We start from the raw sequence: 20,215 nt of genomic DNA on the forward strand, positions 1-20,215 counted from the left end.
CCCAACCTACCTCACAGGGTTGTTGTTGTGAGGATACAACGGTGAGGAGGAGGATAATGTAAGCCGCCTTGAGTTCCTTGCGAGAGGGAGAAAGGCGGGGTATAACTGCAACAAATAAATAAATAAATGGCTCCTCGCTGTGTGCTACCTCCGGTATCAGAGGCAGTGAGCCTATGTACACCAGTTGCTGGGGAACATGGGGGATGCTGTTGCACTCATACCCTGCTTGTGGCAGTCAATAGCTGGTTGGCCACTGTGTGAACAGAATACCAGACTAGATGGACCCTTGGCCTGATCCAGCATGGCTCTTCTTATGTTCTTAACTATTGCTTAACATTACAGGGCATTTAAAAAACCTTTATTATTTCTTAAATTCAAAGACTCACATTTTTCAAACTGGGTAAATTAAAACAGCATAGAATGCTATTATTTTGCAGTAATCAGGGGTGAACAGATATAGCAATTGCCCAAGCCAGAAACTGGAAAGAGATGTGTCAGCATGAGGAGAACCTTGGCTGTAATCTCTCTTAAAACCAAATTTCTGGTCCTTCAGGCTGCAAAGAGAGAATTTGCAATGTCTAGACAATATCTGATGGAATCTCAGAAGACATACAGGGGCTCCAGATATGGCTTGTGCAGGATTCCAGTGGTCAAGGGACAAAGTTTTGAGGCTTTGCCTATCTTGTCCCTTCTCCTACAAGTATATTTAAGTTGTGTACTTTGTACAAGTTGTAACATTCTGGGATTAAAACTAGGGTTAGAAGCTGGTTAAAGATAACCCTGGATAGTGCTTCCTACAGTTGGCACTGGTAAATGAAATAATAATAATACCTGCACCAGAGAAGGGAGGGGGGATTTACATGAGGAAGTGAAGGAGAGAGCATGTGAGCCAGGCAGTGGGATGGTTAATTTGCTGGCTATTATGTCTGCCCTGGACCCATTTTTTCCTCTTCCTCCTTGTGTTCTTTGCACCAAAAGGGTGCCCACGATGCGTCATTTCCAAGATAAACCTTTAGGATGTCACGAACGGCCGAGAGACAGCCCAGCCCTAATGCACTGAACAGTGTAAGGAGAAATCACTGCAAAGTGCATTCCTGAAGCATGACCACCCACTAACTTATCCGAAAAGAATTTCCTGCTGTTTAGTGCAAGGAGAAAGTCCGGGCCCAGGGATGAGGCAGCTATTTTAATCCCAGCACGGTTTTGGTTTGAAGGACTGGAGGCCCCTCCAAGGGATGGAGACCATCTCCCTGCTTCCATCTCCCAAAAACCTATAGCCAGATCTTGGTGAATGCCACATCTTTGTAGGACAGCTGTGCTAGATTAGAATGTGATACCAGACACAGGATTGAGACCACTGGAGTTGCATATACACCACCAACCCGTTCTGAACACATCATTTCTGCTCGTAAGACCTCTTCAGCACAGTCTGAGCAGCTGCTTCAATGAAATTAAGCAACTAGACTTTGTCAGCTGGGGATGACACTAAAGAGAAAAGAAAATAGCCCCTATCCCCCATTCCTCTGCATCGCGTTGAAGAAAGGGACAGCACAGTCAGGCTCATCAGGCTGTCATGTAAACTCTAGTCTGGCCACGTTTGGAACATCATATTCTGGGCTAGCGCAACTCATCATGGAATGGTTTAGAGTTGGGAAAGAGAGAGAACAAGTCAACTGAAATAGGCCAGGGCTTGAAGAACCTTCCTTGAAAGGAAAGTTAAAGAATCAAAGGGGGGTGGGGTAACGCTCTGGGCAGCATCGAATACTGCTGCTGCACTCCCCCTCGATCTGTTGCGCCAGTGGAACCCACCACGCACATACCAGGAAGCCAGCGGTTCTAAGAGCAACCCCAGAAAAAAGCGGAAACGCACTTTTCCAGATCAGGACAGATCGGTGACGTCTCCTTCTGCAAGCTCCGCTGACCTGTCCTGATCCAGAAGTGAGCGCTTCCGCTTGTTTGGAGTTGCTTTCAGAACTGCTAGCAGTGCGGTCCCGCTGGCACACAGTCAGGCCTGGATACCACCCGCAGTTAAAAGAGATGCTATGGCGCTTCACTGAATTATGAATGATGCGGAAGAAATGATAGATAGGGTTTCCCCCCTCCATAACAGTGTAGCTAGTTAAATTCACCGGTAGGATTTTCAGGGCTGACAAAAGGAAGCGACTTCAGACAATACATGATGAATGTAACACCCTGATAGCCGAAACCTTGCTTTTTTTGTCTTAATGAAAGCTGAATTCTGTGGTTAATACATTCTGCACTACTTCTGTGTTCCCATAGAACTGAGATACATACATGCAGCCCTGGCTGTAAATTTTTACCTTGAAACCTGATAAGAAGAAACGGGAGGAAGAAGCAGAGAGGATTGGGTTGTTGTTTTTAACTTAAACACCCATATGAATTTATTAAATCCGGAGTCTGTGTTAGGATGTAATGATGAGAAACGGTATTTTTTGTTTCATTTTGTTCTGATAATCAGCTCTCTTTATGAAACGGAGACACAACGTGGAGGAAAACGCCTTAATAACAATGTCCTAAATACCCGCACAATGGAATGGAGGTCACAATGATTCCTGGTTTGAGTTTTGCTTTAAACACAGAGAGTTACGGAGGGGTGAGGGGGGTGACGTTTCTCTCTCACGGATACAACATGTCACACTGAACTTCATCAACATTTCAAGCGTCTCTCTTGCCCCATCCCAACGACCCCCCTAACACCTTACTGCCCCGACGAGTTTACTGGAATATAAAATAAAAAGCTTTGGCCCCTGGAGGGCCAAAGCAACTCTGCCACCACCCATTTGCCTTCTGTCCATTATCCAACAGTGAGAGTGTCAAGTTAGGGATTTTAAAAAATAACAGTTAGAGCAGGTTAATCTTTCTTCTTCTCCTCTGCCGTTTTCAACAGGAGTGCTTCAGGGGCACCGTCCAGCACGCCCGCTGGGACGGCCGCAGGAGTGCTGCTGGCTACCCGCTCTGTCACTGCTGCAGCAGCTCCGTTGGCCGGCCCCTCCGTTATTGCCCCAAGGGCACTGCTGGCCAGCACAGGGGGAGTGCCATCCTGCTGAACGGCGCTCTGCGTTGTCGTCCGAGACCCCTGGTCCTCCCCACTGATCCCGAACTCATTGACGCGGGTGGGATCCACTCGGTAGATCCACCGCTGGTAGAGGTAAATGAAGAAAACGACATCTGCGGGAGAAGGATAGATGCCGCACGTTACAACAGCACAGGCTCTGGGGAGGTGGGAGTGGACAGCCCTTTGGCTGAGAGGCTCTCCCGCTTTGGGCTGACAGAGGAAGTCTTACTGATATGGGGCAAGGGAGCAGGGAGAAGGTGGAGGAGGTGCAGATGGAGAGGAAATTACCATCTCGAAGGCATCCTATCCTGTACATCATGGGCATTTTGATGACAAAGGCAAAGAGGTCATCGATGAAGGTGTTGAGGGCTTTGTAGGTGAGCATCCGCCACGGTAGATGGGCAACTGACTTCAGCTTGTAGTTGATGAACAGCTGAGGTGTCATGGTGATGAAGCCTGGAGAGGGACAGGGAGCACAAACAGGAGCCTGAAACCACCGCGGGGCGGTCGCCCAGGGCTTGGCGTCACTGATCTGCTGCTGACACCCAACTTTCTCTTTCCTTTCCATCTAAATCCAAGGAAGCTGTTCAAGTTCTGGATCAGTGCCTGATGTCAGCAACAGACCGGATGACGGCGAACAAATTGTTGTCAGCCACACTGAGGAACGTTTGAACAGAAGAAGAACCATGCTGGATCGAAGCAGAGGCCTTCCTAGTCCAGCATTCTGTTCCTACCGTGACCGATGAGGTGCCCCTGGGAAGCCCACAAGAGGCCATGAATGCCATCGCACCCCCCTACACCTGTAGCCATCATGACTAGTGGGCACTGCTAGACTTTTCCTCCATGAATTTGTTTAACTCCCTTTGTTAAAGCCATCAAAACGGGTGGCAAGGTGGGATATTAATCTAACAAATCAGCAAACAAACGAACAAGCCGCAGTTCACGAACTGTGTTCAGGGTAAGATGCCCAGTTCCACACCTGTGTAGGCCCCGTCTACTCACCAAAAGTCAGCAGGAACCCATAGAGCATGCTGAGGACCCAGGAGTACCAGCCCTTGTGCTCCATGTAGAGGAGGCTGTACACAGCGTAACAGCCTAGCAGTGGGAAGAGGATCCAGGAGAGATACCGGAAAGCCATCTGGGGATGCAAGCAGGCAATAGATACAGATCCACAAGAGTAAATGCCATGCAGGGAAATTGGAAAAGGTGGAACCCTTAAGGCCACCTGACTCAGCAGATGCTGGTTGGGAATCTCACACTCCGCTGTTTTGGGGTAGTCACAATCTACCATCACCACCACCCCGGATTCCTCTGGGATACAACAGAATCTAATGGGAATACCAGTTTCTGCAAATTACCACCATGGAAAAGAACTTCCCCTGTTGCAGTATCTAGAAAGGATCCCACCTCCCCGCCGAGGAGGCCCTGAACTCACGTCATCGTAGACTTTGGTAGATGTCTCTATGTATGTTGATTTGTCTTTGAATGTTAAGCGTGGAAAGATCCCGGCAACTTTGTTTTCCCGGTCCAGCTGTTTATCACCATCGGAGAGGACAGAACAGGGAGAGGAAAGGCGTTAGGCACCAAGGCAAAGGGATGGTTTACTGAAACAAACCAGCTGGCTCAAAGCAAATGAGAAAGACCCACATCTATGGCACCATGGGAAGAAAAGCATGACCTGTTCCAACCCTGAAACTGCCCCATGGCTGCCCAAATCCCCAGCTTTCTCTAAAATAGCTAGGAAGAAAAACTTAACATGGGAGAGCACTACCCAGGGCTGCAAGGCTAAACTCAATGGCAAGGCATAAAAAAACCCCAAATTGCACGGAGTCTTTTTAAGTAAGTTCCCAGCCCTCCTACACGCCGAGAAAAGAAACACATAATTAACATTCATGAATTTGTTGTCACAAGATGTGGCGATGGCCACTAGCTCAAATGGCTTTAAAAAGGGACGGGACACAGTCACGGGTCTATCCATGGCTATTTGAGTGCCACTTTGGGCAGAAAGGCAGGAATACATGTCTTAATTAAATAAATATTAGTTGTAATGGCTATGTCAGCCTTCCCCATGCTTTGGATTTCAACTCCCACCAGCCCCAGCCAGCATGGCATATGGTCAGGAATGCTGGGAATTGTCGTCCAAAACTTTGGAGGGCGCCAGGTTGGGGACTGTATGGAGCCCTCCATCTCCGATGACACTACTGACACCGAACAGCAGCTGCTAAGGAGCAACAGCAGGAGGGAACCACTGCTACCATCTCTTGCTCGTGGGCTTCCCAGAGGATCTGGTTGGCCACTGTGGGAAAACAGGATGCTGGACTGGATGGACTATTGACGTGACACAGCAAGGTTCTTTGTTTCTTAAGGGTCAAGCTTGCACGTTTACCCCCAACTTTTGCCGTCCATCTATCCCTCCCACGAGATTTCAGCTCGATCACACCATAGTGGGTCTTCTTATAAAGTTACTTCTCTAGTAACTCAAGGTTCTGAGTTGAGAGGGGCCCATGGGTGAGTTGAGAGGGGCCCATGGGTGATGTGAGAGGGGTTCTGAGGTGGGTTCTGAGGGGTTCCGAGGTGAGAGGGGTCCATGAGTGATGTGCCGCCAGCTCTTACCCTGACATCCATAACCTTGGTGATCTTCCAGAGATCAATGAGGAGCCCAATGAAGACGCTAACTTGAACCACAAAGTTAGTTTCATTGTCCAGGATGTAGAGAAGGACCACGAGTGACTGGAACACCCCAAAGAATACTGAACGGACGGAGAGCCCCTCTAGAGATTGCCTGCTGTTCCAGAACTGAATATCTAGAAAGAAGGAAGAGAAACAGACGTCAGAAGAAAAAGAATCTCATGCCTCCCACTCCCCGGGATACAGTGGCAGCTTATCACTGAAACTACTGCCGGACATCATTACCACTGATTGGCTTTGTACTTGGCCAGTGATGGACTGGAACTAAAGCCACAAGACAGTGAAGAGGTGGGGCAGACAGCTGCATTAGTGTTGTGTTGTTTCCATGATCTGGTACTAAAAAGCTGTATTCATTTCCCCACTACCTTTGGGCCTTGAAATAAAGCAGAAGGGGGAAAAAAAGCGGGGGGGGGGGGATCACCAATATTTTAGAACCTACCATTTTTGAACGCGAGGAATTCAAAAATGCTATGTACAATGGAAACAACAATGGTCAGGGCCAGCAGGTATGGATTTGTTTCTAACAGAGCAACCTAGGGAAAAAAGGAGAGAGGGATCGAAGAATTAGGTATTTCCAGGATAGTCCAGAAATCCACACATTTATAAGCATGCCAGAAGCATGAAGAACTTATTTTCCAATCTTGGAACTTTTTCAGAATTTCTAAAGTCTCTGTTTACATTTCTTGCAGGGTTTCTAGTCCTCATGGTTTCAGATGCACAGGGAGTAACAGCTGAAGGTGCAAATTTGATTGGCCTTCTTGATTGCAAGATAATTTAAGGATTCTTTAAAATGCAAAATTCAAGATTGACTGGACCCTAAAATGTGGCATCTCATGTATAATTCCTCAAAGATATGGGAACTCCTCTATAGGCACCAAACTCCCTTCAATGACTTGCATGCACCCCCCTTCCCCGTATGGATCCAAAAAGTGTGTGCCTGTGTGTTACACAAAACTTTGCCTACAGATACCAAAGACAGAACACAAATTTGGATGGCTTAAAAAAACCCCTTTTAATGCCATCTGAATTGGCCAAAAGATGTAGTGATGGCCACCAATTTGGATGGCTTTAAAAGGGGGTTAGATAAATTCCTAGAGGAGGAGGCTATCAATGACTACTAGTCCTGATGATTATGTGATACCCTCCGGTACCAGAGGCAGGATGCCTATGTACACCAGTTGCTGGGGAACATGGACAGGAGGGTGCTGTTGCACTCGTGTCCTGCTTGTGGGTTTCCTGTGGGCAGCTGGTTGGCCACTGTGTGAACAGACTAGATGGACCCTTGGTCTGATCCAGCAGGGCTCTTCTTATGTTCTTATGAGATGATCAATAGTGAATTCTGGATTTTCCCCCTAGAATTCCACATGCTGCACTTATACTGTGACATTAAGAACAGCAGCAGTGTAGCACAGGGACTAGTGAAAATATGTGGTTTGTATGAAGGAAACCCAGGTTTAAATCCCTCTTCAGCTATAAAACCTACAAGTTGTACTCGGGCAAAGCTGAAGCCTGACCACAGCCCCATGAGGTACAACAAATGCAGGGGGGGGGGGGCATCTTGCCCTCTTTGGAGAGGAGGAGATCCACGTGAATAAAAGCACAGCTGCACTCTAAGATTTAAGAAAACAGCTACCAAATACTATTTCAAGGTCTCATTCTCAATGCCAAGATCACCCCTCAGATAACCAAGCGAGCTGCAGTTCTGCAAGAACGCTCACATCTTTTTCTCCCATTGACCATTAAGAAAATCAGCGAAACAACTAACGCCCGCTATTGCATAGACTAACATCTCCTTTACAAGTAGCTTCTTTATTCAGTGGTTCGTTTAGCAGCAACTTTGTGAGCCCCATTCAAAATGCTGATATGACCTAGAAAGCTGTAAATGTCCTGGGTAGCATGTACCAGCCTCCTCCCTACACTTATCCCCTTACCTTGAGATCTGCTGGCAAGACTCTGTTCCACCTTCCATCAGGTAACATTTGTGATGGTCAGGAGCACAGCCTCTGGAACTTGCTCCAAAGACAAACTCATAGGGCAACCAGTCCTGGTTTGCCAAGCAGAGACCTTCGTATACTAAAAGACTCCCCCACCCCCAGTAGTCTGAGAACTGGCATACTAAAGGAAGACAGAAACTGCTGGTCTATGGAGTGGGGGTGGAGTGCTATAGCCAAGATGTTTAAGCCTACCATCATCCCTAACCACAGGCTATGCTGATGGAAGCGGAAGGCCAAACATCTGGAGAGTCACAAGTTGCCCACACCTGTTTTAGGTGTTTTACTGTGAGTTATTTAACCATTTGTTGTCTTAGGTGTTTGCGTTTTAAAGTAGTAGGCCTCTTTGTGCACTTCCAAGTAGAAAAACAGCTACGACAACAAATATATGTAAATAAAGAACTGCACAACTTGATGCAGAAACAGTTCACCATAAAATACTCTCTCTTTCCTATATGGGAAATGCCTTCATTAGGTATTTATCCCAATAGAGGAACAGCTCATCTGCGGATTCTGGTATCCCTCGTGGACAAGCACAGCTATCTTTGTTTTTGTGAATCCCTCTTCCCCGTCCTTGTGTTTGTCTTAACCCTGTTTATTGGTTATTCCCATCTTTACCAAACACCCTTCGTGGAAAGAGGCGCAGAACCCCCCCCGGCTGTGAGAGCATCACCGACGCCTCCCCACCCACCTTCACGGAGTCCTGCTCCTCATCCGACTGTTCGTACAAGTCCTCCCCCAGGAAGTTCCAAGGGGACTTGGTACTCTGGGCGGCATACAGCTGCCACCGCCACAGCGAGAGCGGGCAGAAGGAAAGGCGGAAGGGTAACTGCTCCACTGTCTCGTTGATGGGAAAGTAGTCCTTCTGCAAGTTCCAGTAGTCGTTGAAGTACAGGATAGGGTAGTAGTCGCCACTCACTGCGTCAAATTTCACATCTGCAACAAAACAGCCCAAGGGATGTAAACGGTGCACCTGGACCAGGACGCTGCTGTGGGGCAGCGCGGCGCAGCGCAGGAGGCAAAAGAAACCTCACCTCAGCATCCCAGATCTTATAAAGGGCAGAGATTCCTGCAGCTTCCTGACTGCACCACTTGCTTCCCTCTCTCAACCCATACCAGAAAAAAAAACAACAACAAACAAATGGGTGTTTTTTGCTTTCTTAGGGGTAGATATATAGACTGAACTCATCTCACAACTGAATTTTGAAATTCACAATATAGGCTGCGCGATTCAAGATTTTATCTTCTGAAGGGATTTGCAGGCTTTGACTGGTGTGCGTGCGTGCGTGCATGTGTGAGAGAGGGGAGAATGTGCAAAATTTAACAAGATGTTTTAAAAGTTGAGCCTTTCCTGGTAAGCACCGAAAGAGTGAGTCAGTGATTTAGGTACAAGTTTCAGGGTGCTCCGGTATTGTAACAGGAATCCAGAGAAATTTTGCAGGGTTAGTTTGGGTGGGGGTGCAGAGGGAAATGGAAATCCCTAATCCCGAAAGCTCACTTGAACTCTCAACGCACACAAAGCCTTGTTTCATCTCAGGTGTTCTACTGAAGTCCTGTAACTGACACGGCAGGGCTCAACACTGGATTGTATAGATGCAACGGAGGGGCCTCTTAACTCAGGAAGGTACTTTTGTTGAGCTGTAGTTTTTTTTAATGGCTAGATTTTAAGTGTTGCTGGTTGCCTGGACTGGGCTGCAGTTTTACCTTACGGTGTTCATTCTTAATGAAAACATTCCATACGGTTTTGTATCCAATGCCATGCGTCACTCGAGGGCCTTTGGTAGTGAAGCGGCCCCTGCGTTACACCTGCACTAGCCCAAACTTACAATGGGATGATACAATGGCCTGCTGGTGCAAATACTGGGGAGAGGGATCGAGGAAGCTCTTCTCTTGCCTGCTCACCCACAAGCGCACACTGTTGCCTAAGCAGCTCTACAAGTTAACTGGCTGCTGCCCTTACATTGGTCCAGAGGTGGAGGAACGCTGCCCTTGACCCAGGGCGTATGGTCATCCACAATGTTGATGGTGAGGTTCGGGTGCCAGTGTGAGATCACCTCCACGGGGCCGTAGTCTTCGGCTCTCTGCAACAAAAGCACAAAGCCTGAGTCCTTTTTCTATGGTGGGGAGAGGAGGAGGATAGAAGGGCACTTAAGTCAAGGCTGTTCTGGCAGCCTCCAAGGAGAGTGACACCTCAGTGGGTTAAGTGGAAAGGAACTCTTTGGGGGAATGACTCGGCTGTTGAAAGATCTAAGATAACGTTTCCAAATCTTCTGATAGCCAAAGCACTTTTATGAATTAAAAAGGGAGCCACGTGCCATTCTTACATCCCCCAAAGCTGACTTTTAGAGTGTGAAAGATTAAGTTTTAGGCACCTTCACAAAAGCCCAGCCTCTGCGTGAGTCACTGTTCTCAGCAGGCCTCCTTCCACAGAAGGAAGGAAGCTCAGACAAGTTTTTTATGCAGATCCAGTGATGTTGTTAAACTAATTCATTAAAATGCCACAAAAACATAAAACCCAAATTAAAATAAAAGAAGCTAGTCTACTGAGGTCGTTCATAAAGACTGGACACCATGAAACTGGTGAGTCTTCCAGACATCTGCCTCGCTATCTAAGTGCAGCGTCCCTCTGGAGGCAGACATCAACTTGAGGCATCTTCGAAAGGGCAAACTCAATCACAAAGTTCTACTGTGACCCTGTACTTATTACCTTGCATTCGTGGAGTGGGGATTGCCCGCCCATTGAGCCACTCTGTCCTCCTAGCTGCCGCAAGTAGCCAATTTCCATAGCCTGTCTCCTAATTGGGTTAAGTTCCAGTTGGGATGTTATGGAGCACAGCGGGCACGTTACCAGGGCCAACTGCTCAGTGCCACCTCCGTACATGTTGCTTTCAGAACCTCGGTTTCTGATATCGGAGTCATTTGCTCATGTCATGGAGACCTCACCCATTATCTCATGGTCCCAGACAGCGAGGCGTAGGTTCTGCTATGGCTGGGGGATTATGGGAGATGCAGTCCAACACATCTGGAGGGCACCAGGTTGGGGAAGGCTGTTCCAACCCTCTGAGGAGAAACAGAATGGAGTTCTCTGCAGACAGGCTGAAAATATCTAACACAGAGCAGGTAGTTCTTGCATGTCTGTGTATTATTACCCCACCCAAAGAGCTCAAGGGGGTGTGCATGGCGCCCCCTCACCACAACCTTGTGAGGCTGACACACAGTGGCTGGCTCAATGCACCCAGCAAGCGTGGTAGCCGAGTGGAGATTTGAATCTGGCTCTCTAACCAGGAGAGTGAAAGCAGGATCCAATCATAGCGGGTGCAAAAACTTGGCAGAATTACCCATCCACGCAGAGTCTGAGTGGAAGGAGGCAAGGGCGTGGCAACTAATCACACAGAGACACAGCGGGCAGTCTCCTCTGGAACTCAGGAATCTCTCACGTTGCACTGATTTACTATTCATGGCACAATTATATGTGCCCCAGAACACATCTTAGGAACCACTGCTCTATCCATACGCCACACCTCAGCGATGGGCATTTCAATAGGCACTCCCCCCCTCTCTCTTTTTTTTTTTTTAAATGACCATCGAGTTTTCATAAAGTTTGTCAGCTGCCCTGTTTGGTGTAAATAGTGTCATTTATAATACTGAATCAACAACAAAGAAAAGCACGGGCTGCACCTGTGCAAACCTGAATTGCAGCTGCAGGCAGTTTCCACATCAGACCTGATGCGTTCGTACAACTGCTGCACGTACATATCGTCAAGGCTTTCAAAGCAATTCTGTCCATCAGCTGTCAGAAAGGACGGTTCCTTTCCTGCTTGCTGACATGGCCCAGAACAAATTCAGAGATACCAAGGAAGATGCTCTCTAATTATAGCTCAGTCAGAAGTCACAGGCTTGCACAAGAAGCCAATGTGTTTGACAGCAGCCTCTGGCTAGCCTTATGCAGCTATGCGCTCAGCATGGCCCTCAGAAGCAACACAGCTGTGGTTGGAGGGGTCCTGGTGTTTATTGCATTCGAAATGGCACAGGTGTGACTACTAAAGCTGGATTTCAGTAGTGGCAGCAGCTGAGTTAACAAGAGCTCTCTCAATTCATAATGCCAACTGTATGCAAGAAGTGTGACTTGAGTACAGGCTTTCGCTCCCCCCCCCCTCTCTCTCTCACACACACACACACACACACACACACACACACCTCTAACTGGATGGTAGGGAGCCAGAAGCATCTTAGGTTTGCTTCCCATCTCTCTTCAGAACATAAAGACAAACAGGCAGAGATTCCATCTAGCCCAGTATCCTGCTTCCAGTGATGGCCAGCCAGATGCTTCTGGGCAGTCCAAGAGCAGGGCTTAAAGTCCCCAACCCCCACAAGCCACAAAAACCTCAGTTAACTAAGAGCTGTTTCCCAGACAAAGCTTTAAGTAAAACTAAAGCTTTTAGTGAAGTGGTTTAATAAGATTTTGTTTCCTCCCACAATAATCTTTCCAGCTCTATAAATAAAAGGATTCATGGTAGTCCCCTCTGCCCTTCAGAAGAAAGGGGGGGGGGGATGGAAGGTTTCAGCATATTATGAAGCGAGGAACTAAAAGGACTGATGGAAATCGTTTTGCAACACTAAGTACAGCAATTGCCCGCCAGTGTCAATTTATCAGTGCTCAGCTCCGCCAGAGAGCCCTGGACTGCCAACGTTACGATTGGGAAGGCTGAATTATGGGGACAGAGAGCGCAGGTGGGAAGCTGCGTTAACCAGAAGCCCCTGGGCTGTTCCCATTCTGAAGGGCAAAATGGTGACCTTGGTGGCTAAAGAAGAGGGGGAAATACGCAGAAAGTACAGCACAAAGAGCAATCGTTACTTTTATCATTTCAGGATCCGCTTCCGTCTCCCCTGTTAGCAGATTCTTGGTTTTCTGGAACCGTCGGCGTTTGTACTTATTTATCACTGCAAAGAAATGGGGGAAGAAAGGTAAGTGGATTTAAAAATGTATTATAGCAGGCAAAGCCGCGCAGCAGGGAAAGCCTGAGCACATGTATCCCAGGGTCACAAGCACCTTGTTACAACTCAGCTTTCTAGTGCCCACGGCTGCGAGAGGAGGTTTCAAAATGGGACCAAACCTTCCCTAAAAGAATAAGCAATAAGGAGGTGAGGAAAGCTCCAAATGTGTTGCAGTTTTCAATATAAGCAGGAGCAATGCTTGGCTTGGCAACTTGTCTCTCCCCTGACCCCATGATTACCGTAGGCCTTTGGCTAGGAACCCAGGGTGGCATGCTGCAATCTTAGGAACACAGGAAATTGCCTGATACTGAGTCAGACCCTGGGTCCATCTAGCCCAGTACTGTCAACACTGACTGGCAACAGCGGCTATCCAGGGTTTCAGGCAGGAGTTTTTCCAGTCCTACCTGGAGATGCCGAGAATTGAACCTGAAGCTGACCCTGGCTGGATGTTGCCCTCCAAGACCTCAGCCAGAGGTCTTTCACATAGCCTCCTACTCAGTCCCAAGTGGAGATGCCGGGGACTGAAGCTGGGACCTGCATGGAAAGTATCTGCTATACCACTGAGCTATGGCTTCATCCCCCAAAATATGCACATTAAGCCAGCATAAGCAAAAATGCTTAATATGCATAATTAATTCTGAGCACAGAGCAAGAGACTTTCCAGAGCAGAAATCTGGAGTTTTGAGGTATGGAATACACACAGGGCTGACTGCAGTTAGCAGTTGGGTTTTGTAATTTGGAAGTTTCCAGGAAGAACTAGGCAGGCAGAGAGCCATCCTCTTTTCCATCTCCGCAAAACACAGGCTCTTGCTCATGGGTACAGATACCTTCCTTCCTTTTCCTGGAGGTTAAGCGTGCACACACACACACACACACACACACACACACAGCTTTGCTGAAAGCTGGTGGCATTTCCACAGGGCCTCCTCAACTTTTTAAAAGAAGTTAACTTGACAGCTGACAAAAAAATAGTCAAGCTGTTTCCTTCCCAGCTTTGCAAAAAGTGTCATGGAGGCCTGCTGGTCTCCATATGTCCCTGTTTGCCACCAAATGCATCATTTTGCAAAGCACACTGAATGAAAATATACTGAAATGCAAAGTACATGCTCACATCCATGCAGGCCCCCATACTAGGTCCTAGGCGAAAGACCCATCCATAAACCCCATTGAAGATGCAGTGGGGAGCTGCGGTTGGCTGCAGTATCCCAGCTGGTGACACCACACTGCCCCCCCACTTGCAGCAGAGCAGTTCCCCTGCCAAATATCACCACATTCACTGCAGGGAAACACGCCTGCCACATTAAATACAAAGAAGACTGTCAACCTGCGAGATTCTGACTGCCTTGCTATAGCACCCAAGTCCCTCTTATTGACCCCATGACTTCTGGTAGGGATGAGGAGTTGGGAAGGGGCTGGGGGAGGGAGGGAAGACTTACTGGAGGTTGGTGGCGGGGCAAGTGGCGGGACAGGGCAAGAAGGCCAGGGTCGAGATGCCCTGGGCAATGGAAGAGGGGAAGGCATGGTGACAAGTGCAGAAACTTCCCCCCCATGACCAGTGACTGAAGCCTCCCAGCAAAAGAAGGCAAGCAGTCCCTGAAAGAGAGGCTTACTTCGCGACGTGTGGACCGTAGCAAGTCGCCTGTACAGATTCTTCTGCTTCGGGTCAGGATGGAAACCACTCTTCGTAAAGTACACGTGGATGTAAATGGAGCCATTGTGTTGAACACTCTGAAATCACACACACACACACACGTATATATATGCACACACACATGCAGACGCCACAATTTGGTTATTGGCAACATCCATTTTGTCAAAATAGCAGTACAGCCTGCAGCAAGATGAGGACACGAAGCGGCCGAGGAAGCTACAACTGTCGTCGCCTGCTCCAAGGACGGCTGGCATGGTTCACTCCCAACCAGGTTATGAACCAGCTGCCTTAAAACATCAACCAAGAGCTCCATCTCCTCCTTTGTTCCGTCATCCCTCAAAGCTTTAACTAGGCACCGGGTATTTTAAAAGCCAAGGAGGGAATGTTCCCCACAGATCGGTCCTGGCCCGCTTCCTTCTCTTCCAGGGGGTTCCCAGTCTCAAGGGTGTCCTGAATTTTTTTTATTTTTTATGTCTGTCTGTCTATCAATCAATCGCCCATCTGGTTGGTCACCCAGCCACTCTGGGCGATGTACAATAATAGAAGTAGTTTAAAACAATAAAATTCTACATTAAAAATATTGTATTTCTAAAAATACCCTAACCCACCCCAAATGCCTGCCTGAACAACCACGTTTTTAATGCATGGTGGAAGCTCATTAAAGAGGGGGCATGGCAGAGCTCCCTAGGGAGGGAGTTCCACAGAGTGGGGGCCACCAGAGAGAAGGCCCTCTCCCTCATCCTCACCAGTCTAGCTGTCCTGGCTGATGGGACAGAGAGAAGGCCATCCGAGGCTGATCTTGTTAAGCGGCCTGTCTGGTGTTGCTGGAGGCGCTCCTTGAGATTGACACCCCTGGTATCCAGCCAAACGAGGCCACCATTCGAGTTGCCAAAGCCAGGCAAACAGGACTTGCGCCAGAGTACAGCAACACCCCCACCTGCATCAACAGAGAACCACAGCCACTGGCGGCTCTGGAATCAGCACTGGGCATCCAGGCTGTGGGTCACTCCCACCCCTGCCCCGTCCTAAACCAACAGTCTCCTCCTAAGGCAGAAAAAGTACTGACTCTGATGAGGAAGGGGAAGTGCTTCCCAGAGCACCCTGGGCCATGCTTTCCCTCCTGTGGTCTGCCTCCTGGCGGCTGCAGATCACGGGTGGGCAATTTCCAGGGGTGGGGCCTCCGTGCCCCTGCACTGCCGAAATTCAGCAGCGAGGAGGAAGCAGCAGCAGCCTCCTTTTAAAACCAAAAAGTGGCAGTTCACAACCAAAATTCGGTTGCGGGCTGGCGGCAAAAGGAGTTATTTTACTCTAAAATAGTCCCTCTTTGCTGCTGCCGCATTTCAACAGCAAACCACTACATTTAGCTTTTATAAGGAGGCTTTTTTCCTTCCTGCTGCACCACCAATTTACGGCAGCAAAGAAGGCCAGGGGGCCGCATGTGACCCACGTGTTGCCAACCCCTGCTGCAGATGGAGAGCCCTCTGAGAACAGACAGCTTGCTGTGGACAAGTAGGAGACCTGGGTCAGGCACAGCTAGAGAGACAGTAGACCAATGACGCACCTCAGGAATATCTAACTCTGCATAGTGTTCGTAGCACCCATCGGAATTCTCGCCACTGGCCCAGTCCCCGTACACAAGATCTCGTTGTTCCCAAAACAATGCCGAGGTAGCGTTGAAATCTGTAAAGTGCTCATGCTCTGATATATAGACATGAAGATCCTGCAGTTAGAAGAGAGGAGTTTTACTCAGGGCAGGCAACCCTACACTGGAAGAAACATACACTGAGGCAAAATGCTCAGCTTTTTCTGGGCTGTGTGTTTACTGCAATTCCTCACAGTGCAGGAAAAAAAATTAGACTGTGGTAGCTGGCATACAAGTCAGCTTTCCAAGAATCACAGCTCTCATTTAATAGAAAAAGCAAGTTTCTAGCCCTCATGGCTGCAAAGATATACTTGAAGGTGTGTTGGCGATGCTTGCTGAAATTTCAGAAACATGAGCTGCTGCTGAATAAGGTCTCCAAAGGGTAGTTAAACCTGAACTCAAGGTAAAACCAGCACAATACATTACACTAGAGGAAATTATGTAGCTCCGCTCAGCTTCCATAATTTAGACAGGCAAAAGAACTCTGTTTTGACTTGGTGCAGAATTTGGTTCAGCCAGGCGCAGAAATTTACTTTTACATGCATGTTTATGTAAGAGCTGTGGCTTGAGTTATTCCCTTTTGCAAATCCTGGGACCAGCTAAGCTCAATTCCTGTCGCACTTACCATTAAAGTGTCCTTAGGAAAGAGATTTCTGCTTGGTGCCCTGGGTGTCCCACCAGCAGTGTTTTGATCCTGTGGTGCCGGCCCACGACGGAACCAACTGCTGATGGCCCAGATGATAAAAATCCTGGGTGTTGGGGAAAGAGAAAAGGAGGAAGTTAATGCTAAATGCAGTTATAAACGAGCCCTTCCCTTCCAGAAGCAAGTCCTAAACAGGGAATTTCCAAACAGACTCTTGATTAAACAGGGGGAGCTTCCAGAAGACGAACTTTCACCAGACGTCATAAACCTGCTTAGGCCTCGGCTGGCAACTCATTTGTTCACAGGGGCTGTATGCGGAACGAAACAAGGATCTGAAGGGCCAGCACCCATGACTCTGCCCTCCGGCTCATTAACCCCCTCCTCCCCATGGTGAAGAGCAACACAGGAGTTGGCAGCAAGCCTGCTGCTGGAAGCACAGCTCATACTGAGACCGAGGGGCATGGAAAAAGGCCGCTGAGTCTATGAAGAACAGATCCCTAACATTCTCCTGGAGAGAAGGGGCATCAAGAGCCCGTTGCAGGGAGGTCAGTCTTCTCCCAAAGCCACCGGTGGGCACAGGAGCAGGGTGGGGCTTTGGATCAGAGGTTATGCTTGGGGCCTTACGCTAGGGAAACTGTGAACACTGTGGAAGCCACACTGGCCTTGCAAACAGCGGCCCAGAAGGCTGCCTCCCACATCATTCGCTCTCCGCAGCTTATTTGGCTGGCCACTTTGCACCCTCTTACTAGGTCTATCGTGACTTGATCCCAGGCCTTCACAGCCAGAAGATGCAGCTGGGGGAGCGTGCCTATACTGCTCTCTCCTACCAGGGGAAAGAGGCGCACACACACAACTCTAATGGCCGTGCCTGCTTTCCCTGCCTCCCGAAGCCCTCGGCCATGGTGCTGCTGTAGCACCCCTTCTCCTGGGTGGAAAAAGAAGCAGATCTCTCGCTTCTGGCTGTGACAGACAGCCCATGCAGCACCACAACACCCTGGGAGAGGGAAAGAATGCTGCAGGGCTGGCAGAGAAGGTAGTGAGCAGGCCTGCTGGCCGGGCACAGATCTGCCATCCTGCCAGTTGCCTGCCCAAAGGCCACAACTGGCAGGAGTACTGTGGGAGGGGGGAAACTTGGAGCGCCTCCAGACAGAGGGCTCCTAGTGCTGCCAATCAGGAGGTCCTGTGCAGCTATTCTGTCTTTCTCCTTAATGGATTTTCTGCAGTAAGAAAAAGAGACGGAAGGAACAGCGGGAAAACACTGGAGTGTTATGAGTGGAAGATGAGGACATCTGGACCCCTGGTAAAATTCCGTGAACAAGGCAGGGCGACCGTGCAATAAAAGCCTCATATGGAAGCACCCCTGCTCCGAAGAATCTGGAGTCACCAACAGCAGGTCGAGACTCCACCTCAAAGGTGTCACTGAGCACATCCCATTATTTCCTCCCGTACAGATGAATGGCTGCCACTCACTCCGGTGAAGGAAGTTAAAAACTTGCACTTGTGGGGAACGACACTGCTGCATGCGTGTGCGTCGGGGGTGGATACCGAATGAGGAATGGGCTGTCCTCTCTTGACAGGGACCCTGCTCACGGTGTAGTGGTGCCAGAGCTCATCAGGAAGTGCGACACGGGCACTCCCTCCTTAGCAGGACGCTGATGTCATCCGCCCCCCACCCAGGGATTCCCTGCTCCCTCTGAGCTTAGCTGAAACCCACACAGTTGCTGTAAGGGGGGGGGGGGAGAATGAATTTTCCCAGCAACAATATATACTCGTGAGCTACCCCTCTCGTAATGCAAAGGATTTGGGGGTGGCCTGGTCTTGAATGGGCCATTAAGACCCAATCGCTTTACAGAAAAACTACTCCCGGTAGAGGTGAAAACTGCTAGAACTGGTTTGTTGATTTGGATCCACACTGTTGTCTGCAATTTCGCTCTTTTCTTGTGGGCACAGCTCTGGGGACTGTCACGATGAATGCCTGAGCTTCGAAACTGACCACTACACCACGGGAGCCCTGTGTACATGCACAGCACAGACCCTCCCTTTGCCACTTCAGCCTTACTACCACCCCCATAGCTGCCAACGCCATTTAGAGCGGCACTCCACTCCAGCCAAAAGCATGCCAACACCCCCCACACCTTGTTCTGACCTCTTCAAGCTTTCTTCCCTTACAATGAGGGCAAAAAGCACTTACTCTGTGGCATGTGGGCTCCCAGACTTTCTGCCACTCTCAAATACCCTTGCAGAAGCCATGGGTTTAGGATACTGACATGAAATTTTTAAGTGTCTTAACAGCAATACTGACTTCGTGGATGTTGTGCTGCGACTGAATAATTGCTTTGCTACTGGGTTTTTTGGTCATTCCATAAACCCTTGGCTGAAAGTGCTTTTTCAATGGTCCATCCACTGCAGACCTGCATAACATTAATCCCTTTGCTTCCCCCCATACCCTGCAAGCACACATTTACCCTTTGAAATGTCAACTTGCCAACAGGGACTATCTGGAAGGATCGTTTTTAAACAAAACTGATGTACGGGAATTCTTTGAAGACTGGGGCAGGGAGAAGCAGTAGCCCATAATGTTGAAGCCATTCTTTGAACAGCTTCCCATTCTTGAGATAATGGGCCTTTCTCCTGTACTCCTGGCAGTGGCCAAGTACAGATGCTTTTGTTTACTGCAGTGATGGTCTGACTTGAGTCTTGCATGGTTTGTTTGTTTTAAAACTACAACTCCAGGATCTCTCTAAAGTTATAGCTTCACTAACCTGTGTAAAGCGACTGTAAGTGAACTGTTAGACCAGGCCAAGGTCCATCTGATCCTGCATTCTTTGCAAGAAGCCCAGCAACCAGCAGGCGCTGGCAGGCCCATTGAAAACTAGCAGAAAGCTTTCCCTCGCCCCCATGCAAGCACACACTTACCCTCTGAAATATCAACTTGCCAACACAGGGCTACCATGTGACTTACCTTCTGCCCAACTCAGCCTTAGCAGAATGCTACAAATCCTTTAGACATGGGGTGCAGAGCCTCAGGCCCAGGGCCAAATCCATCCCTCCAGGGATCCACAGATGGCCATGCCCTCCTCCCCTGGCCCTACTCCCCTACTCAACAGTTGAATGATTTTTGTGCAGTCCCCACCCCCCATCCTGAAAGGTTGAAATGCCTCCCCTAAGGCTAACTAACCGGCAGCAAGAGGTTTTAGATAAAATATGTTGGTATATTTGGCCCGGCTCCTTTTGCCTTCAGCCCCCACCCGCCACTAGAAGGTGGCCCCTGAAAGCTTCTCTGGAGTGGAATTTGGCCCTTGGGCTGAAAGAAGTTCTGCACCCCTGCTGTATGCTGACAAGAGATGCAGCCTGCAAAGCAATTCTATCTGGCTCCCAGCACCTCAACCAAAACATAAGGCATTGCACTCAAAAGGAAAAGAAAATTATTTTGTTAATGCGAGAGCCTGACCTGTAGAATGTATCAGGCTAAATCTTAGCTGCTAAGAGATCGCATTTTGCATCAGGAAGTCCCTGGTTCAAGTTTTGC

General features: G+C 48.8%; 1 protein-coding gene across 1 annotated transcript in view; it reads right to left on the bottom strand.

Annotated features, from left to right (window-relative positions):
* Positions 1 to 338: 338 nt before the first annotated feature.
* Positions 339 to 20,215, bottom strand: part of CLPTM1 (CLPTM1 regulator of GABA type A receptor forward trafficking) — a 36,188-nt gene continuing 16,311 nt past the window's right edge. Inside the window, exons 3-14 of the mRNA XM_084814978.1 lie at positions 16,669 to 16,792; positions 15,963 to 16,121; positions 14,361 to 14,478; positions 12,611 to 12,696; positions 9,716 to 9,836; positions 8,447 to 8,691; positions 6,204 to 6,297; positions 5,690 to 5,880; positions 4,512 to 4,607; positions 4,079 to 4,214; positions 3,365 to 3,532; positions 339 to 3,189 (exon numbers count right to left, since the gene is read on the bottom strand). Of these exons, the coding sequence (XP_084671104.1) occupies positions 2,873 to 3,189; positions 3,365 to 3,532; positions 4,079 to 4,214; positions 4,512 to 4,607; positions 5,690 to 5,880; positions 6,204 to 6,297; positions 8,447 to 8,691; positions 9,716 to 9,836; positions 12,611 to 12,696; positions 14,361 to 14,478; positions 15,963 to 16,121; positions 16,669 to 16,792 (1,855 nt within the window). The 3' untranslated portion in view covers positions 339 to 2,872. The remainder of the gene's footprint in view (positions 3,190 to 3,364; positions 3,533 to 4,078; positions 4,215 to 4,511; positions 4,608 to 5,689; positions 5,881 to 6,203; positions 6,298 to 8,446; positions 8,692 to 9,715; positions 9,837 to 12,610; positions 12,697 to 14,360; positions 14,479 to 15,962; positions 16,122 to 16,668; positions 16,793 to 20,215) is intronic.

The sequence above is a fragment of the Heloderma suspectum genome, chromosome 10, assembly GCF_057233095.1.
Source record: "Heloderma suspectum isolate Gila_16-S chromosome 10, 16-S_ref, whole genome shotgun sequence".
Taxonomy (NCBI): Eukaryota; Metazoa; Chordata; class Lepidosauria; order Squamata; family Helodermatidae; genus Heloderma; species Heloderma suspectum.